The following is a 20,393-nucleotide window of genomic DNA, read 5'->3' on the forward strand; positions in this document are numbered from 1 at the left end:
AATTTTTAGTTCATAAGACACCTACACTATGTACGGTAATTTGGGAGGTTTTAATTGATTACTTGTTTACCACGTGTGTTATTTTTAAGTGCCTGTGTACCATCCATCACATTGCCAAGAGTATTAAAGTTTTTCGGTTCTCAAGATGTGATGTTTGGTGTAGGATAAATAAGGAAGCGGATTGGCTAGTGTACCACACACCAGCTATATAGCTGCGGTGGGTACATGTCATGTGAAGAAGAGCACCAAGCTCCTCAAGCTCCCAATTGTACGGACTGTTCAGAGGAGATGAAAGTTACATGGACCCACAGTGATGTATTTATTATATCTACACTAATTCATCTATTTTTAGAGATAATTTTAAAGCATTATCCAGAAAAATAAATTATATCTCAAAAAATGAACCACAAATAGCAGTGGAGATGGTGAAAATAATGATTTTCACCGTTAAAAAATTCTTAGTGCTCATCATAATATTTATTTTCCATTCAACCTGTTCATAAGGCCATAAAGACTTGAGTGAAGAGAATTTTTATTTTTTATTTTCATATTGGTCCAAAATTTCTGTAACCCCAAAAAAAGTTTCAATTTCAATTCCCCAATGCTTTTTTTTTTTTTCAGTGTGGTTCACTTGATAGTTATATCAATCTTATTTTCCGTCTCAAGTCTTAAGATAAGCCCACCAAATGGATGTATCATGATCAAACCAACAAAGCTTGCTGACGTAAGTACTCCAGCTATATAGTTGGTGTGAGCGACACCAGCCAATCGGCTTCCGGTAAATAATGAATTCCACTTCCCATTTCAAGCTGGGCCAGAGACCACCATTTCGTGCTAAGGAGCTCAACATGCTACGCTAGCTAAGCCATGTCGAGTCGGGATCCTCTACTATCTGGTCAACAGGGATTTTCTGTTACCCTAATCCTCATTGGTCCACGTCACCACTCACTTAAAAAAAAAAAAAAAAACAAAATAAGACTTTGGACGTTAAACATGGAGTGGAATTGGCACCGGACCAGATGAATCCCATCCTACCTAATCCCTTCTAATCCCACCGCCCAAAGAGACCCTTAGGGTAACAGGAAATCCCTGCTGAGCAGAAAACAGAGGATCCGGACTCATGTCGAGGACGATGATACTGTGATAAGGTAGGGCCCACCTTAAAGATAAATCGGTGTGAAAAGAAGGCTAATCTATTTGCTGGGTGGGTGAAACCGTTGAAATAGTTGGATGGACGAAGATCAGAGCCGGTGTACAGACGTCTCCCATCTTGTGGGTTGAATGGCTTGATTTTCGACCAAGGTTATCTTCAAGATGTGGCCTATCTTTTGCATGGCTAAGATGTCCCACACGTGGCATATTAACAGGATGAACAGTGTAGCAGGGGGAAGCGGATTGCCTGATGTACCACACACCAGCTGTATAGGTTGTGTTGATACGTGTCGTGCGAAGTCGAGCGGGGACGCTCCTGGAGCTCCGAGTTGTTCTAACGGTTCAAAGGAGATCGAAGTTACATGGCCCCACAGTTATGTATTTATTATATCCACATGGTACGTCTAATTTTAGAACATGATAAAAAAATATATCATATCCAAAATTCAAATGGACCACCCAAAAAATAGCAGTGAGGATAATGATTTTCACCATTAGAATAATCATAGGGCCCACCATAACGTTTATGGTCCACCAACAATAAGGTCACAAATACATGGATGAATAGGGAAAACAAATTTCATATTGATCCAAAACTTTTGTGACATCAAAAGGATTTCAATGGTATACGTTCAATCTCTCACTGCTGTTTGCAGTGTGGTTTAATTGATCTTTAGATCTGCCTTATTTTTCCTCTCAAGCCTTAAGATGAGCCCACCAAATGGATGGACGGTTTAGATATAACATATGCCTTATTACGAGACCCACGGAACCTGCTAACGTTAATACACTATCTATATAGCTGGTGTGGGGTAGACCAGCCAATCCGCTTCCGAAACGGATTGGCTACTACCCCTGCCACCGCCCCCTATTTAGTGGTTAGTGCTCTGTAGGACCCACCATGATGTATATGTTTCATCCATGCAGTTCATCCATTTTTACAGATCATTTTAGGGCTTGATACTAAAACTTATAGGGATATAAATCTCAAGTAGATCACACCTCAGGAAAATAATAGTGATTGGATATCCACCATTAAAATACTCTTAAGGCCCACTATACTGTTTATTTGACATCCAATCTGTTGATTAGATCATACAAGCCAGATGAAGGGAAAAAACAAAGATCAGCTTAATCCAAAACTTTTATGGCCCCAAAAGGTTTTTAATGGTCTACGCTCATTCAACACTGTTTCCTGTAATGTGGTCCACTAGAGATTGGGATATAACTAATTTTTGGTCTCATGACATAAAATGATCCAGAGAAATAGATGGACGACATGGATGGAACACATACATCATGGTGGGCCCACAGAGCACCGACCACCAGCCATTGGCTGGTGGCAGGGGAGTAGCCAATCCGTTTCCTTCCGTAGCACGTTAAGCTTCCATGCCATGATTGCATGTGTCTTTTCTGTTAACAGGACTAGTCACATGTCAAAATCTAAAGCTTCTATCCAACCGTTAGTTTTTAAACAAGCAAAGTAGGTAGGTGCTTGTCCTGCGATAGGTCCTAAAAACAAAACGTTATATCCAAGTCAATAATACGTAGGAGTGACAAAACTACACCTAACCACCTATCTGACCAAAACCAATTTAGAAAGTTATGTTCGGATCAACCCATTCACTCTATGGGTTGGTTAGGTTGTATTTTGTCAATTCAAAATCAAATAGGTTGAGTTTGAGTTGGTTAAGCCAAACCCAATGAGCTGTAAATATGGTTCAAGTATCACACCATATCATTTTTGTACACCCAATGTGATGGGTGATTGTGAACTTAATAATTCACGTATTTTAATAGTTGCAAACTTAATTATGGTAGTTGTAATTTGGATTATTGTAAGGATTTGATTTTATATCACTTAAAAGAGTTTTAAATATGTTTTTAGCATTTTTATATCTTATATAAATTGATGAGATTTTTATATTTTAATTTATTTTTATTTTTAATTAAATGAATCAACAAAGTTGGGTTTGAGTTTGTCCGTTTATAGACGGGTTAGGTTGGACTTGATATTTTCGACTTGTTTAATAAATGGGTCGAGTTTAAGTTAGACCCATTTTTGCATTTATTTTATTTATTTATTTGTTATAACCTGCATTAATTTATGCATCTTGAAAAGTCAGTTAAAATTGTCATGATGATGTATATTGATGATCACATGTGTTTTGTCTTATCATGGTTACCATTACTAAATGTGTAAGAAATCTCATCTGTGATTTTTTTTTTTTTTTTTTTTAAGGAGGGTTCCTTTCGGTTGTTTGTTGGTAACATTAGTTTCGATACTAATTGCGACATGTTAAGGGGGGTTTATGTTTCATAGATCTTAATAATTTAAATTTTATGATGGCCTGTGCAAATTTAATTGGCCATTGGCCATCCTATGTGAAGAAAATGACGATGAGTTGGGATGAAACTTCTCTACCATTGAGCTCAACAACGAGTTGGTTCTGTGCTCTGCTTTACATAGGAGTGTCAATATTGACATGTAAGAGTTCTTGTGTCCTTAACCTGCCTGAGTACTTATATTAGAGGATGACATCAAGTCTTATGTCTAAGATATTAGCACACCCTGGACCCAGTAGGATGGTTACTCCCACAAAAAAAAAAAAAAAAACAAATCTGATCATATCTCAGATTCAAATCAAATCAGATCAACTTAGCTCATCTTTGGTGGTGTTTGAAATCAGTCAAGATGCAAAGAAATTTCATACAATTAGTCTCCCAGATTTCATGCAATCAGATAGCATTCAAATCAGTCAAGATGCAGAGAATATTGCCTCCAGATTTCATGCAATCAGTCCCCCAGATTTCATGCAATCAGTCAAGATTCGGATTAGTCAAGACGTAGAGAATATTGCCTCCAGATTTTATGTAATCAGTCAAGATTCAGAGAAGATGTTTTTTTTTTTTTAATGTTTAAATAGAAGTCCTCTGTATTAGTTTTGCATCATTGCCGAGTGTTCACGTTTTTTTTTTTTTTTTTTAATATAAGAAAACAGTTTTTAAAAAAAATGTTTCCATCATTTTTCAATTTTTCTTCTTGGTATCAAAGCCTTGTGTGAACACATGGCACAACCCAGCAGCTCCCTGCAACCATGACTTCCCTATCTCTCATTGTTAGTAACTTCATTACCCTCAAACTCAGTCATACAAATTATCCCTTGTGGCGTGAACAAGCCTTGGCTCTTGCAGAAAGCCAAGAACTGGTCGGCCACCTTACTCATGAAGATCCTGCCCCCACCAAATACACCATACCAAGATTCAAATAACATCATAGATACAGAAATTTCTACACCAAGATTAACCGAAGCATACATTGCCTGACAAAAGGCAGATCGTCTTCTTCGTGGGTGGATAATTGGAACACTCTCTGAAGAAACGCTCGGCCTTATTGTTGGCTTAGACACAGCCCATGCTGTCTGAGACGCACTCAAGAATGCATATGCGGAAGATTCACAAGAACATGAATTCACACTTAGATAACAGGTAACATTTCTTCGCAAAGAAGATGACAAAATCATTGGAGAACATATTTGCACCTTCAAGGGTTTATGCGATAGTCTTGCAGGTATCGAGAAACCTGTCCCAGACAAAGAAAAAGTTTTCTCCCTTCTCACGAGCCATGGCCCTCAATATGAAACTTTCACAACTACCATGCTAAAGCCACCAAGGCCTTCATATTCTGAGCTGGTCTCATAACTTCAAAGTCTTGATCAGCGACGTAGTTGGTTCTCTAATCATACAAATGTCTCAAGCTCATTCACTCAAATGGCATTTTATGGGCAACAATAACAGCGCTTCCAGCAATCCTCCTCAGGATATAATGACAACAAACAAAAATTCATATCAACTGGGAGAGGATTTCAGGCACAACAACCAAAAGAATGAAACCATGCTTATTCTGCTAGCCCCACTTCGGGCTCTCAACAAAGACGTCCTCCACCACCTGGTGAACGTCGTATGACCCCTGCAGAACGGGATCTTTACCGTGAAGAAAAATGCCAGTACTGTGGCACGGTGGGACATATTACAAAAATATGCTGGTGGTGCCCAAAAAGCCAACTCAACATGATGACATACCACAAGCTCTTGCAACTCTCACCTTGGACAACACCATCACTGAAACAGAGTGGACCTCGGACACAAGAGCCTCTAACCACATGACAGGTAAGCCAAATATGTTAACCAATATTCGCAACTACTTTTGTGTAGATTCAGTCTTATTGGTGATGGATATTCTTTACAAATTCTTGGTATTGGAGATTCTAGCATTAAGCAAAAACATAACACCTTACCTCTTCACGACGTTCTACTAGTTCCTGACTTTAAAAAAAAAATTTACTATTTATAAGTCAGCTAACAACTCAGTTTCCTGTTAATTGTAAATTCTCTAATGTTGATTTTTGTGTTAAGGAACGACAAAGCGGACAACCGGTGATCACAGGGAGGCACAAGGGTGATCTCTACATTCTTCCCACTTTGCCGGAGTTCTATTTTTCTCAACAATTCAAATCTGGCTCAACAGACGTTTGGCATCAACGCTTAGGACATCCTCAGTTTTCTACTTTACAGTTATTAAAGAATAAAGGATTGATTAATATTATAGGTGCTGTAAATCTGAACACATTTGTAATAGTTGTCAATTAGGGAAGCTTAGTAGATTACCGTTTTCCTGTTCTGAACATTCTAGTTTCAGTATTTTTGAAAAAATTCATTGTGACTTGTGGGGACCTGCTCCTATTTTATCAATTGGAAAATTTAGGTATTATGCATGTTTGGTAGGTGACTTTTCTACGTATACTTGGATCATTCCCTTACAACATAAATCTGATTTTGCAAATGCTTATTTAGTCTTTGAACAATACATTACCAGACAATTCAACAAACAAATCAAGATTTTTCACTCTGATGGAGGAGGAGAATTCATAAACTCCAAGCTATCATCTCATTTTCTTTCAACTGGTATCATTCATCAGGTATCGTGCCCATATACTCTAGAGCAAACATGTATGGTTAAAAGGCAACATAGGATAATACAGGAACTAGGTATGACTATGTTATTTCACAGTGGTGCCCCTTTATTTTTATGGGTAGAAGCTTTCACTACCGCTCTCTACCTTATTAATCGGTTGCTTTTGTCTACTCTTCATTTTGAAACTTCATACTTTACACTGCATGACACTCATCCTGATTATTCTTCACTTCGTGTCTTTTGTTCTAAATGTTTTCCTTACACCTGGGATACACGGCGCCACAAGTTTGATCCAAAAACTGTACTTTGCATCTTTGTAGGCTATAGTGATAAACATAAAGGATACAAGTGTTTTTATCCCTCTAGCAAAAATATTTGTATCTCCTGCCATGTGGTTTTTGATAAGTTATTTTTTCCTTATAAACATACTCGGAGTCAAAACATTACTCCTCCTACATCACATATCATTAGTATATTTGATTCATGGTTACCTCTTCCTGACTCCAATCCTGTTGCAAAGACTCAGTTGCTAACACTTACACCACCATATTTGAGTCCTTTACCGGCAGTGTCAATATCCCCTCCAGATTCACAAACTTCTGCAGGTTCTCTCTCCCCACCTAAAGATAAAAGTCGACATGGGACCCAGCAGCTCAGGTCTGAACCTGTGTTTTGAGATGTAGTTGACACCCCTTGAGCACGACTCACTCCAACTCAAGTCTAAGATGCAGTTGCCACAACTTGAGCATCTCGAGTCTAAGATGCACGATCAACCCACACATTCTTCACAGCCTGAGTTTGAGCTCTCTCAAACAGTCTCACAACTCCAAATTCCCTAAATTCAACACATTCAACCTCCACAAGCACCCCTCTCACCTTCCATGGTTACTCGCTCACAAAGTGGATTTGTTAAACCCAATCCTAAATATGCTTTGACTTCCTCCACATCCTCAGCCAATATCCCTCGTGAACCTCATAAAATTCAATCTGTCTTAGCTCATCCTGGCTGGAAGGCTGTAATGGATGAGGAACTTAAGGCTCTTCATACAAATCAGACTTGAGAACTTGTTCCTCGCACTTCTGACATGTATGCTATTGGCTCTAAATGGGTGCTCAAGCCAAAACTCAAACCCGACGGCTCACTAGATCATCTCAAAGCTCGAGTTGTAGCAAAGGGGTATCACCAAGTTGATGGGTTAGACTACACCGAGACCTTTTCTCTAGTAATCAAACTTGGAACTATCCGCACGGTCATCACTATAGCACTTGTTCAGAAATGGTCCATACGTCAACTTGACGTAAAAAATGCTTTCCTGTATGTTTTAATTTCGGAAGATATATACATAGAATAACTTTCAGGAATGGATGATCCTCAATATCCAACACATGTTTGCAAGCTTCAAAAAGCTCTCAATGGTCTCAAACAAGCACCTCGTGCTTGGTTTGATCGGTTTAGTGCTTTTCTTCTTAAATGCGGTTTCTTTTGCAGCCTAGTAGACCCATCCTTGTTCATTTTTCATTCTGATTTTGGTACACTAATTCTCCTTCTTTATGTATATGATATACTTATCACAGGATCCTCTACTACTCTAGTTACAACCTTCATTCAGATTCTGAGTTCCGAATTTGCGATGAAGGACTTGGGACCAGTTCATCACTTCCTTGGGATTGAGATCTCTCAAACACCAGATGGCCTCCACCTGTCCCAGTCACACTATGCTCTTACCATCCTTGAACGAGCCAGCATGGTCGACTGTAAGCCCATGAGCACACCACTTGAAGCAAAGACCACGACCTCATCTAATGACATCTTATTAGAAGATCCAAGTTACTTTTGAGGACTTGTCGGTGCTTTACAGTATCTAACACTCACACGTCCAGGCCTTTCATACAGTGTTAACTATGTATCTCAATTCATGCATGCTCCTACTATCATGCATTTAAAAATGGTTTGATGTATCTTAAGATACGTCAAAGACACTATTGACATAGGCTTACACTTTACTTCCAATACTACACTAGATCTATGTGCTTTCTCAGATGCAGATTGGGCAGGCTATCCCATCACAAGGCGCTCCACCACTAGATACTGCACGTTTCTTGGAGGAAATCTCATCTCCTGGTATGCAAAGAAACAATATACCATCTCTCGATCCAGCACTGAAGCGGAGTATCAAGCCATGGCCAAAACTACAGCCGAACTCACGTGAATGATATTTATTCTAAAAGATCTTCACATTCCACTTGTCTCTCCTCCGATCCTCTATTGCGACAACCTTAGTGCTCTTCATATGACAGTTAATCCGGTGTTTCATGCTCGTAGTAAACATATTGAGTTGGATTATCATTTTGTGTGCGAACGAGTTGCACTTGAACTTCTCATCACTCAACACATCTCCACTAATGATCAAGTAGCAGACCTCTTCACTAAACCAATGTCAAAGGCTACTCTCAGTTACTTTCGAACCAAACTCTGCCTCCAACCCCAGCATAGTTTGAGGGAGAGTATTATCACAACCCAAACCCAGTAGGATGGTTACTCCCACACAAAAAAAAAATAATAATAAATAAATAAATAAAAATAATAAAATCAAATCTGATCATATCTCATATTCAAATCAAATTAGATCAACTCAACTCATCTTTGGTGGTGTTTGAAATCAGTCAAGATGTAGAGAAATTTCATACAATTAGTCCCCAGATTTCATGCAATCAGACCGGACTCAGATCAGTCAAGATGCAGAGAATATTGCCTCCAAATTTCATGCAATCAGTCAAGATGCAAAGAGTATTACCTCCAGATTTCATGCAATCAGTCAAGATTCAGATAAGATGTTTTTTTTATGTTTAAGTAGAAGTCTTCTGTATTAGTTTTGCATCATTGCCGAGTGTTCACGTTTTTTTTTTTTTTTAATATAGGAAAGCAGTTATTTTTTTTTAAACATCTTCATCGTTTTTCAATATTTCTTCTTGAGAGGCTTCTTGAGAGGCCCATCATGCCTAAACCAGATTGACCTAACGATGTATTGACTTTACCTAACCTCATACCTGAAGTCATGTAAAGACTGGCTTCATGGTCCTTAGTATGGTGTGCCCATCATGCCTAAAATGGATTGACCTAATGAGGTATTGACTTTACCTAACCTCAAACCTGAAGTCCTGTCAGGACTTCATGATCCTAGTATGGCGTGCTTTGACTCATCTCATGAGGTTACATTAGTAATTAACATGTATGGCGTGCTTTGACTCATCTCATGAGGTTACATTAGTAATTAACATGAGGATCTAGTTGGATGTATGCATTAGGATACAATAAGAAGCTCACATGCAGAACTTATTTGTGGCTTTGATCTTAGTGATTGAATCATCTATCAAGTTGTTTTTGTCCGCATACAATGCTTAAAACATTTGTAATATTTAATCAAAAGTTTTAAACCATTAAAATTTTCTTTTAACCAGTAAAATTATGTGATTGTGCTTAATAGACTTCTGATGGTTGAGATTTTTATGGTCCACATCTTAGAATGACATAATTTTAGTCGAGAATAGATGCTACTGGTTGGTAGAAGGATTTAGTAAATTTGAACCCATGGCTAAGGCATACATACTTTTGATGGTGCAAGGCGTATTAAAGTTTTGCAAGGGTAAGATGCACTAAAACCAGTGTTCCTTCTAAAACCTTTTCTATCCTTATAAATTTATTATATCTCCAAACGTAAGTTCGGCCAAACAAATATCAAATATCAAATGAAGAAGTTCACAAAATATAAACCAGGCCAGACTGATTTCTAAATCAGGCTGAGCCAACCCAGGCCTATATTAGGCTGGGACCCCAAACCTATAGGATCATTAATCTGGCCCATATCTGTCCGTATTGTGAAGTTATGGCAGAAGACTATCCAAAGAGTACACAAGGTAGTGGTGGTAATGGGTCAGGTCAGTCCACGGTCAACCGACCCAACCTACTTCTCATGCAGGTCTGAGCGGAACCTGACCTGCCCGTATAGCTTATCGATGGGCTGGACCAAATGACTTGATTGCCAGCTTAAAACCCAACATGTACAGATACATGGGCTGTCCATGCCTTTGCCCATTATACCATTCTTAAACCCAATGGTGGTAGTGCCGAGTTGAGTTGAGTTGAGTTGAGTTGGGCTCCAAATTGATGAATTTTAAGTTGGGTCAAGCAATTTAAGACAGAATTCTTGACTCCTTTAGTAAAAGGGTCATGCTCGAATCCCGACTAAAACTCAACCATCGCTGAGGCTGGTGATAGTAAGTGCGGAAGTGTGAGTCCTCCAGATCTGACGGTTTACACGATATGGAACCTCCACAAAGTTAAAAGATGAACGGTCTAGATCCAGTGGCTTGCTTATTCACTACTAGAGCAGATGAGTCTATTCATCATTCTGATTCTACGATAAAGATGGCCCCAGATTACAATTTATGACTTAGATAGTTCCAAGGATAATTTAAACGAACAAATTTCTACATACCAACTATTACTCCTCTTTATACTTAGAAAGGATGGGAGTTTCGATGAGACCATATTATTCGATCTTATCTCTATTTCTCATCCTCATTCAAATTTATATTTGAAAATCATCTTCTAACCGGAAGAGGCCTAAACTTATAGAACTCACTCACTAGTGATGGCCCACCAGTGAGACACACAGGCCTGTGACCAACAGCTGGGACCATACAAAAACCTATTCCAATGAGGACCAACCTTTCCATTCTCCAAACCATTCACATGGTGGGCCATGATGGTTGGACATACCACAAAAATCTTCCCCATCCAATGATCTTGGTCATCATATTTGGCTCATGTTGAACATAGACCATTGATTGTAATTGTCCAATTTCATCCCATCCCCTGGGCAATATAAGGGGCTTAGCCCAGCACATGATTAGTCCTATTAGATTCAATATTTTTAAATTAACGAAAGGTGGGACCCACCTCTAACATTGTATTTTTCATCAGGTGATGCATCTAGGGTTTAGTTGGTAACATGTGTGCTCGATCTAACATCCTTGTTTAAATAGCGTTAGAGAAACGTTAAGAAAATGTAAGAATGTGATCTCTCTCCCTATTGCATTGAATATGTCATCAGGGGTAGTGATTGATACTCTGATTGAATATGAAGCTTGATACGCAGGTGCAGGAAATTGTACACGTGGCATATATTGACTCAAATCCAACCAACTAAATTATGGAAACTAGGTCACAGTCCCGAAGTTATCTTGGTTGATAATCCTAACTTCTAATCCTGGACACCTGTGCGTTGAAATAGGACAGTTGATACTTTCACTTTCAACCCCCAATAATTATCCACCAATCCTCTGGTTAGACTCTCAAACAAGTGTAACTTTTTAGTCGTGATACATCTAAATTGGGATTTACAATTTGGACAGTTTAATTGAATTGCGTTCTACCATCTATGCATTCTTAAGTAATTTATAAGTGCCTGAGTATCAACCATCACACTGTACCAGAGTATCAAAGGTTTTTTATTATTTATTATAAGCTTTGAGTGAGAGAGTATACAGAGACTCAAGAATCCGAAAGCCTGTCCAGTGTCCAAGTTCAAACCATTTCACCTCTTCGATGATGGTGTATGGTTTGAGAGCGTATGCACGATCCAGACCGTTCATTTGTCAGGGCCAGCCACTTCTGACTCATGGCCTGAAACTAATTAGCTTGGCAGACGGTCATAAGCGCTTGATTCGGAGCGCACCCATAGTAGGCGGAGACTGTTTCCATCAGATCGATCGGCCATAGCAAATTTGTTGTGGGGCCCAGTGGACGAGCGGTTTGGATCTTGTCTAGTTTTCCCACGTCATCCCACGCAACTCCCCCTATGTGTATGCCTCTGATCACCATATGCTAGCAAAATGTACGGTGGAGATTGAAGGCAGGCAACCTACCTCTTGTCCCTGTTTCTTATGGGCCGAAGAGGATCTAAAACACATGGGCCCTCTGGATCCATCGATGCAATTTTGCCCAATCGAGCCCTGCTCAGATCTGGCCCATCCATTCACATCCCCGCCCGCCCGATGATCATATAAATGAACGGTGATCTGTAAATGGACGGCCCAGAAATGATCGAGGACCCAATATTGTAATAAATTCGAAATAAATAGGATATGGTCAACTCGCTCGAGTTCACTTTGTAAGTATACCTCAAAGCACCAGAAAGCGAAGCACACGTGTATCAGATCAGAGCTGCTCATCCAGAGATCCACACCATATAGATGCATTATCTCAAAATCAGGCTGGCATTATCATAAGCTGGGCCTCACGCATACAAAAACAAATGGATATTTAATAAGAACTGATCAACGGTTAAAACCATATGTTCACGTGTAGCCCACCTGATAAGCAGATTGACTTTATTTTCTAGACATGGATTCCGCCCATGAGGATCTGCTGATGAGCGGCTCTGATACAGTACACACGTGCCTTATTCCCACATGTGAAGCAAGTGCATTCAAGCATGTGGCCAAAACCTTGTCAAACCGAGAAAAAGTCGGCCATTGCCCAGTTCAGCCCATTTCAAAAGAAATGCACCATCTGGAGCATCATGATCAGACCATGAGCGAATTTATAGCCATCTAAAAGGTGGACCGTTCAAATCCTATTTTTGATTGCCTATGTGCAATAGACAGATCCGACGATTAGGATCCCTCCATAGAGAAACCATTAAACAATGGCCCATCCAGGGTGGCACCCTGGAATTAGTGGGGCCCAGATGGTTTAATAAATTAAAATGTGGCATGTGATCAGATACCATAAAGCGCGGCGTACGGCAAAGACTGCATGCATTGCCTTTACGCAACTTGGAAGGACGTATGAGGAAAACATTGATACTCTGATAGAGTGTAATGGATGATACGCATGCACTTAGAAATTACTTAACAATTGCATCTAGCATACAAGTAATTCAACTTAAGCTGTCCAAAAAAGTAGGTTCCAGTTAGATGTATTGTTTAGCAAAAAAATGAGATTATTTTTATCATCTGACCACCGGATTGGTGGACATCAATTGGACGGTTAACAATAAAAGATATCTAGTTCTGTTTCAACAAACAAGCATTCACGAATCAACGGTTGAGATTGTTCAAGCAACCTAATTTTGGGCATGTGATTTAGGGATGGTGCGTTCCACAGTCTAGTTGGTTCTGCATGCACAATTTCGAAGTGCCTTCATATCAAGCATCATACGCTGCTGCTGCCAGACTATCAAACAAGTCCCTGACGCAACGCATGCCCAGGGCTGTCAACAGCCAGGTTAGGGCGGAAACGGATTGGCTACAGCCCATGGCTGGTAGTCCGTACTCTGTGGGCCCCACCATGATGTATGTATTTCATCCATTTCGTCCATATATTTTTCTAGATAATTTTATGGTATGAGAGTAAAAGTTAGATATAGCCAAATCTCAAATAGACCACATTACTGTAAGCAGTGTTGAATGAATATCGACCGTTAAAAACTTTTTGGGGGCCATAAAAGTTTTGGATCAAGCTGATCTTTGCTTTTTCCATTAATCTGGGTCTGTATGACCTAAAAAACAGATTGGATGTCAAATAAATAGTACAGTGGTCCTTAGGAGGATTTTAACGGTGGATATCCAATCACTATTGTTTTCCTGTGGTGTGGTCCACCTAAGATTTATATCCCTCTAAGTTTTGTTATCAAAACTAAAATGATATGTAAAAATGGATGAACGGAATGGATGAAACACATGCATCATGGTGGGGCCCACAGAGCACCGACCATCAGCCACCGGGCTGGTGGCAGGGGAGTAGCCAATCCGTTCTCGGCTATCGCCGGGCAATGTCTACCCAACTCTAGCCTCATTGCTGAACCTAAGCCTGAATTCAGCTTGGGCCTGTGATGGGCTGAAATAGCCCATACACGGCCCAAGCCCAAGCCTGAGACCAAATTAATTATGTAAAATAAATGGATTTTTGGTAGGCCTCAGGTAGGATCCATTAAATAAGCTATTTTGGGAAGGGCCCAAGTGTTAGATTTTTGGGTAATTGTAAGCCTATTCTCAGCCTATTTAGTTATTGGGTGCAAACTAAAAGCTTGAGGCTCAATCCAAACTCAGCACTAAACTATGTTACACTTAAGCTAGGCAGACTGACCTTATGCAATTTGATTTCCAGCAATTGATATTAAGGTTGTAGATGGGCTAGACCAACGTCGCTCAAGCCTGTCCTCAGCTCAAATTTGACCTGGGCCTGAGAAATTACATAATAAACTTTACAATGGGCATTATGTTTATTCAAACCATTGCTCTATTAGCCCACATTGCAATTTTTATTTTTTATTTTTTAGAAAGTGGTAGTAGACCACCTGTAACAATTCTCAATTGGACCACAACAATACTGACAACAACACCCATGAACCACCATGCAAACAATAAGGGAGATGTAATAACTTTCATTGATTAAAAATAATAGGAAGAAGTAGTTACTTAAATTCATTAATGATAATGCTACACAGTCTTATGTATAATATCTCTTGAACAGGGTGCACCGTGAATCAAATGATTTGTGATATGAAGCTTGTGCCGAAGACTCTGGTAATAAACTAAGTTACAATTGAAGATAGAAAAGCACTCCTCTCCAAACATGAATGGATGGTCACAAAATAAAACTAACTAAATAATATTGTATTCTCTTTTCTATTGTTAAATACTATAATGACTAAGTAATATGTGACATAATCCACGTCGGAGCTTATGATATGTTACTAGGTTGACCATGATAATATTATATTGTTGCTGCATATAAAGATCAGTATAACAAATTTATATTTGTTAAAGATGGCAGAAAGATTATCCATAAGGTAGCCCACAAAAACATGGGTGGTCAAGTAATCTTAGCTATCCAGTTATTGACCACAAATGGACGGTTAAAAAGAGTTGACAAACAACAATCCACAATTCATAACCCTTTCAGTACATATGAAATTATCGAATAGACCAAGTGAATGGAAACCTTCCCATGCAATTAGTTGCAGTTGGACGTGTTAGCATACACATCTTGACCGTCCATTGGGTGCAGTCACCTTTGTTTTCACTGCTATGCAAAAATTACAATAATCGGACGGTCCTAAACATCTTTGAGTAGACCTATCTTCTAGTGTCGATCTTTTCCATCCAGTTTTGCATGCCAGTGTCCGGCAACCTAAGAAAGTGAGCTGCAGCTAATGAACGTTCCAGATTGGTGATGTGAATGCAAACCAATCCAAACACGACTGGGTGCATGGGAAGGAATGCCAATCACCCGGCAACCACAGCCCACTGTGATGTTTGTGAGAAATACACCCCGTCCATCCGTTTTGCCAGCTCATGCTAGACATTAACCCCGAGGCAGATCAAAAACCCAAGTGAGCCACACGAAAAGAGTGAAGTGGGGAGGGAAATGCCAACCGTTGAAACATTGGTGGGGTCACATAAGTTTTTTATCAGGCTGATATTTTTTTTTATTTTTCAGTTTATGCCAGTGAGAATGACCTTATTAACGGTTTGGATGGCATATAAACAGTTCAACGGTATGCATTTCCCTCCCACTTTTTCCTGTCGTGTGACCCACTTGCTTTGGATCTGCCTTATTTTTTGACTGATGATCTAGCATGTTCTGGCAAAACGGATGGACGGGGTGGATTTCTCACAAACATCACGGTGGAACTTCCAGGGGAATGTTTCCATGCTCTTAATATGCACGTTACAGATCCCACGGTTGAAACGGCCCTTAGAAATCTACAGTTAGCTTTTAGTTAAAAAGAAAAATGAAATAAATAAATAAATAAATGCTCCAGTGCTCTGAGAGCATTATAAGTTATAGTGCTCCTAGTTGCATCGCTTCACTTAGATAATCCAATCAATCGATCAGAACTGTCCATTAAGTTCAAACCAGATTTCAAGGGCGACCATACAAAAATCACACTGATCGAACCATCCAATCCACCGTTGATTTGATCTTATTTATTTATAGCCATCATTTTCCAAGCCATGGATGAAATGGTTACAATTATCTAACAAAAATGATCCTTTTGAATCATAAGCAATCCATGATGGTTCCTAGCAAATAGATGGACCAAAACGTTACTTAAACTGAAATTTTCTATAAACAATCCTCACCGTTCATATTAACTCCATTGATCAAATACTCAATCTTGATCAGATTACTAGGATATTTTCATGGTACCCCATAATATATTTGTTGAACCTAATGAACAGTCTAGATCAATAGATGCAACTGTCTAGATGTCCCACTGCAACTAGCATCACTATAATCTGAAATCATTTGATCATTTCTCAAAACTAAAATACAATTACTTTGAACAAGTCATCAAACTGTTTTAACCCCAAACGTGCCAAAACTCTACACGTGTTGAGTATTCCCCACACCCAAAACCCAGTCAAATTCAAATCTCCCAACAAAACCGCCAAATTCATTTCCTATTCTCACTTCATTCCTTCACTCTCTTAAAAAACAAAACAAAACAAAACAAACCCCTCCAAATCCTTTTACATCATTTCCACCACCTTGCCATACCTCCAAAACCACCAAACCGCCCTCCCAAAACCACCCATGTCATCCCCCAAAACCACCTCCCCTGACCCCCCCACCCTCCCCAACCCCACCTTGGTGAAAACAACATCAAAGGCCCATTCAGCTCTCCAATCTCTCTATCTTCTCTTAGGGGACCCACTCCCACCTTCTCTCTCCTCATCAGAGACTCCTCCTCTCTCTCTCCTTCACAATACTGAAGTAGCCCAAAAAATCACTTCCCTCCTCCGTCAACCCCTCTCTGGGGCTGGCGACGACAACATCTGCCGTTGGTTATACGACACCTTCCAATCATCCAATCAAGACCTTCAACTCACCGTCCTACGCTTCCTCCCCACTCTCTCTGGTGTCTATCTAATCCGAGCCGTCGCTCGTAAACCTCTCGCAGGCTTCGAAGCTGTTTTACTAGCACTTTATGCACATGTAACAATGTCACGTTCTGCTCATCCATTAACTGTTACAATACCAGATATATCAAATCCTAGTCTGTATCATGAAAGTAGTATTCAAACTAAATCACTCTCTAAAAATAGCGCCACTGAGCTAACTGTAGCGGTTGTTTCCCCAAGTTTAGAGCCACACGGCACAGTGCGATCCACTCGAAGAGCTAGGATTGTTGGGGTTGCCTTAGAATTGTATTATACCAAGATATCACTAATGCCAGTCCAATCTAAGATAGAATTTTGTGAGTTTTGTGAGGTTTGGGCTGGACAAGATGGGGACATGTTTAAGGGGTGTGAAAGTTCAACTACATTGAGTGGGCCTGATTGCATTGAAGATGATATCAACGGTGGTGATGAAATTAGTAATGAAGATGATGGGACTACAAGCAATGTGATGCGTAGTAAAAGTGTTAAGGAGGAATGTGGGGAGAATGGTGGGAGGATTCCTCTCCCATGGGAACTCTTGCAACCTTGTTTGAGGATCTTGGGTCATTGCCTTCTGGGCCCCACGAGATCGAAGGAATTGAAGAAGGCAGCGTGGGCCACTGTTCGGAGCTTGTACGCTAGGGCGTTGCATGATGTGGACCCTCAAGCGATTCTGGCGACCGGGAGCCTTCTCAAGCTGGGGAAAATGGAGATTGATTCAATGACCGAGCCGTTGGATGATCAGAAAGCTTCGTCGAGTTTTGGACAGAATGAAAATCTAGTGGTCTTCTCTGCCTGATATATATATATATATATATATATATATATATATATATATATATATATATATATATATATATATATATATATATATATATATATATATATATATATATATTTATTTGCTAGCTGGCACACCCCACTGATCTACATAAGCGATTTGAACATCATGTGGCCCACCAATTTGTGGGCCAAACATGCCACATCAGATGAGTAGGTAATCCCCATGATGCAAATATCTTTCAACGATTGGATGATGTACCAAAAATCAGTGTTTTGGATTCATTTGATAGAGCTGAATTGTTATTCAATATCATGATTCACGGAAGTGTCTTTGAGAGTATTTTTTTACTGGTTCAAGTGGGCCATGGGCCTGACCAAACTCACCCTGGCCTGGCCCATTTAAATTTCTCACTAGAAAGGCCTGGCCATGCATTAAATGGCCTAGTTTTAGACCTAGGGCTGGCCATGCAAGAGGGGATGTTGGGAAATCTCTCGTTTTTGGGCGGGAATGTGCGCTGACCCTGACTCATGGGCCTAAAAGTACAACCCAGGCCTAGTTATGGCAGGGTTGGCCCGAAAATCAACTAACCAGACAGACATGGTTTTTTTTTTTTTTTTTTTTTTTGCAATGTGATCATCATGGTTGGGTCACGTTTTCCACAGCTCTGATATTTTTTGGCATGTGAGACAGGGTGTTAATCGGTGGCAAGTGATCATTGCTGGTATGAAAACATCATATGATCATAACACGCATTGGACATGCACAAAAGATCATGAGCAAGGTTTTGTCTAGCGCATGGGATTATTGCCAACTAGGGAGTTGAATGTACTTGAACATTATCTTTGATTCTTTAATTTGAGTGCATGTCCTTGCATGCATTCACACGTGTTTAGAATCAAAAGGAGAGATGTGGGTTCCATCAAAACCGTGCAAACAAGTGGAAGTTTGAATTTTATAGTGTGGGCTGACCCGGCAAAAATAAAAATAAAAATTGGATAGACCCGGGCAATGCCACTACCAAAACTAGACAGTAGTCGGCGGTTCTACCACTGAATCGGTGGTACCATCACCACCTTCCTGTTTAGCACTAAACAAATCTTGATGAGTCTAGTTTCATAGAAAAATAAAATATGATAAAAACAAAACTCAAAAGAGATTAATTTTAAGATGTTTTGGAAAGGGTATAAAAAAATCATTGGTTTTAGGCGGTTAATACTTTTGGAATTTTAATAAAAAAAAATATGAAACTCGTAATGGAATGAAATTTGGTAGAGCTTAAGTGTACTTGAGGATGAATTACTAAAAATATATAAAAATAATATAATCACTAAAGTGTCAAAAAATTAAAATAATAGACTTATTGAAATTGAAAATTTCTGCAACTGCACGTTATCAACAGACTATACATATCTTTTTCATCTTAGAGTTTTTGTATTCGGTGTCTTCTTAGTAATTACTTCTAATCATACTAAAAATCATCATATATGATTAAATTAGGATTTTCTTTTTTTATTATATGTTACTAATCTGAGTAATTTCTAATATAATTCAATTAAGGTTCTTAATTAGGTTGATTAGATCTGAATCATTGTTTCCACTAATTACAAATAGGTCACGCTATGAACTTAGCCAATTCAAACTTTAGTTGCCATGTACAAGAAATCATGCCACCCAGTTCATTTTAGAATTGCCCTGATTAACCAAAATAACTCTAAGTCGCTTATTAGTAAGCCGCTGAACTCGAAACTATAGGAAGATGTCTGTCTTAATAGGCTTGGCGGCCGTCATGGGACATGGAGCCGATATCGCGTTTCGAATCGCTCAACTTGGGCTCGCAAGGCGAGTGCATGAGATGTGCGAATACCTTAATTAGAGTTTGTTGAAAAATTAAGGAAAATGTCCATTTTTCACTCTTGGCATAAGTTGTACCTTTTGGGCTATTATATCACAACCAAACTTAGAACGCTAACTTAAAGTAATGCCTTACATATATCCATATAATTGTGGCCCCGATTGATGATAAGTGACCATCGAATTGACTTTTAATCACACTCGTTGATTGGCACATTCAAATGACGAATTGATCATATCTATATTTAGATCATCTTAAGGGTCAACTATCTTACAGCATAGATTAACTCGTACACCTCCTAATAGACCCCAAAAGTTAGAAACACCAAAATCTTGGCCCTTGAGGCCAAATGCACCCCTTCTAGTACTATAAAATGGCCTAATTTGGGCTCCCCCTCTCCCTATACAAATTTGCCCTGGAAAATGAAAGAAAGAAGAAGATAAGTAGGGAATGGGAGAAATGGTGGGGCCCGGTGACGGATCACACTGTCCATTCCCCGTACTCACCGAATCTTAGAAGATCTTGCCTCTACTCTTAGTTTCACGTCTTCCATGGCAAAAAAAAAAATCCAATGATTCCGAGTCGGATTCTTCACCCCTTACTAGGTAAGAGGTTCCCTAACTATCCTTGTACCTATTTCTTTTATTTTCTATATTTTTAAGCCATTATCGGTA

General features: G+C 39.4%; 1 protein-coding gene across 1 annotated transcript; it reads left to right on the forward strand.

Moving 5' to 3' along the window:
- The first annotated feature begins 16,527 nt into the window (after positions 1–16,527).
- Positions 16,528–17,882, forward strand: LOC131250567 (uncharacterized). The gene has a single exon (XM_058250856.1). The coding sequence runs from the start codon at positions 16,737–16,739 to the stop codon at positions 17,880–17,882; it is 1,146 nt and encodes a 381-aa protein (XP_058106839.1). The 5' UTR covers positions 16,528–16,736.
- Positions 17,883–20,393: the final 2,511 nt, after the last annotated feature.

Source organism: Magnolia sinica, chromosome 7 (assembly GCF_029962835.1).
Source record: "Magnolia sinica isolate HGM2019 chromosome 7, MsV1, whole genome shotgun sequence".
NCBI classification, from domain to species: domain Eukaryota; kingdom Viridiplantae; phylum Streptophyta; class Magnoliopsida; order Magnoliales; family Magnoliaceae; genus Magnolia; species Magnolia sinica.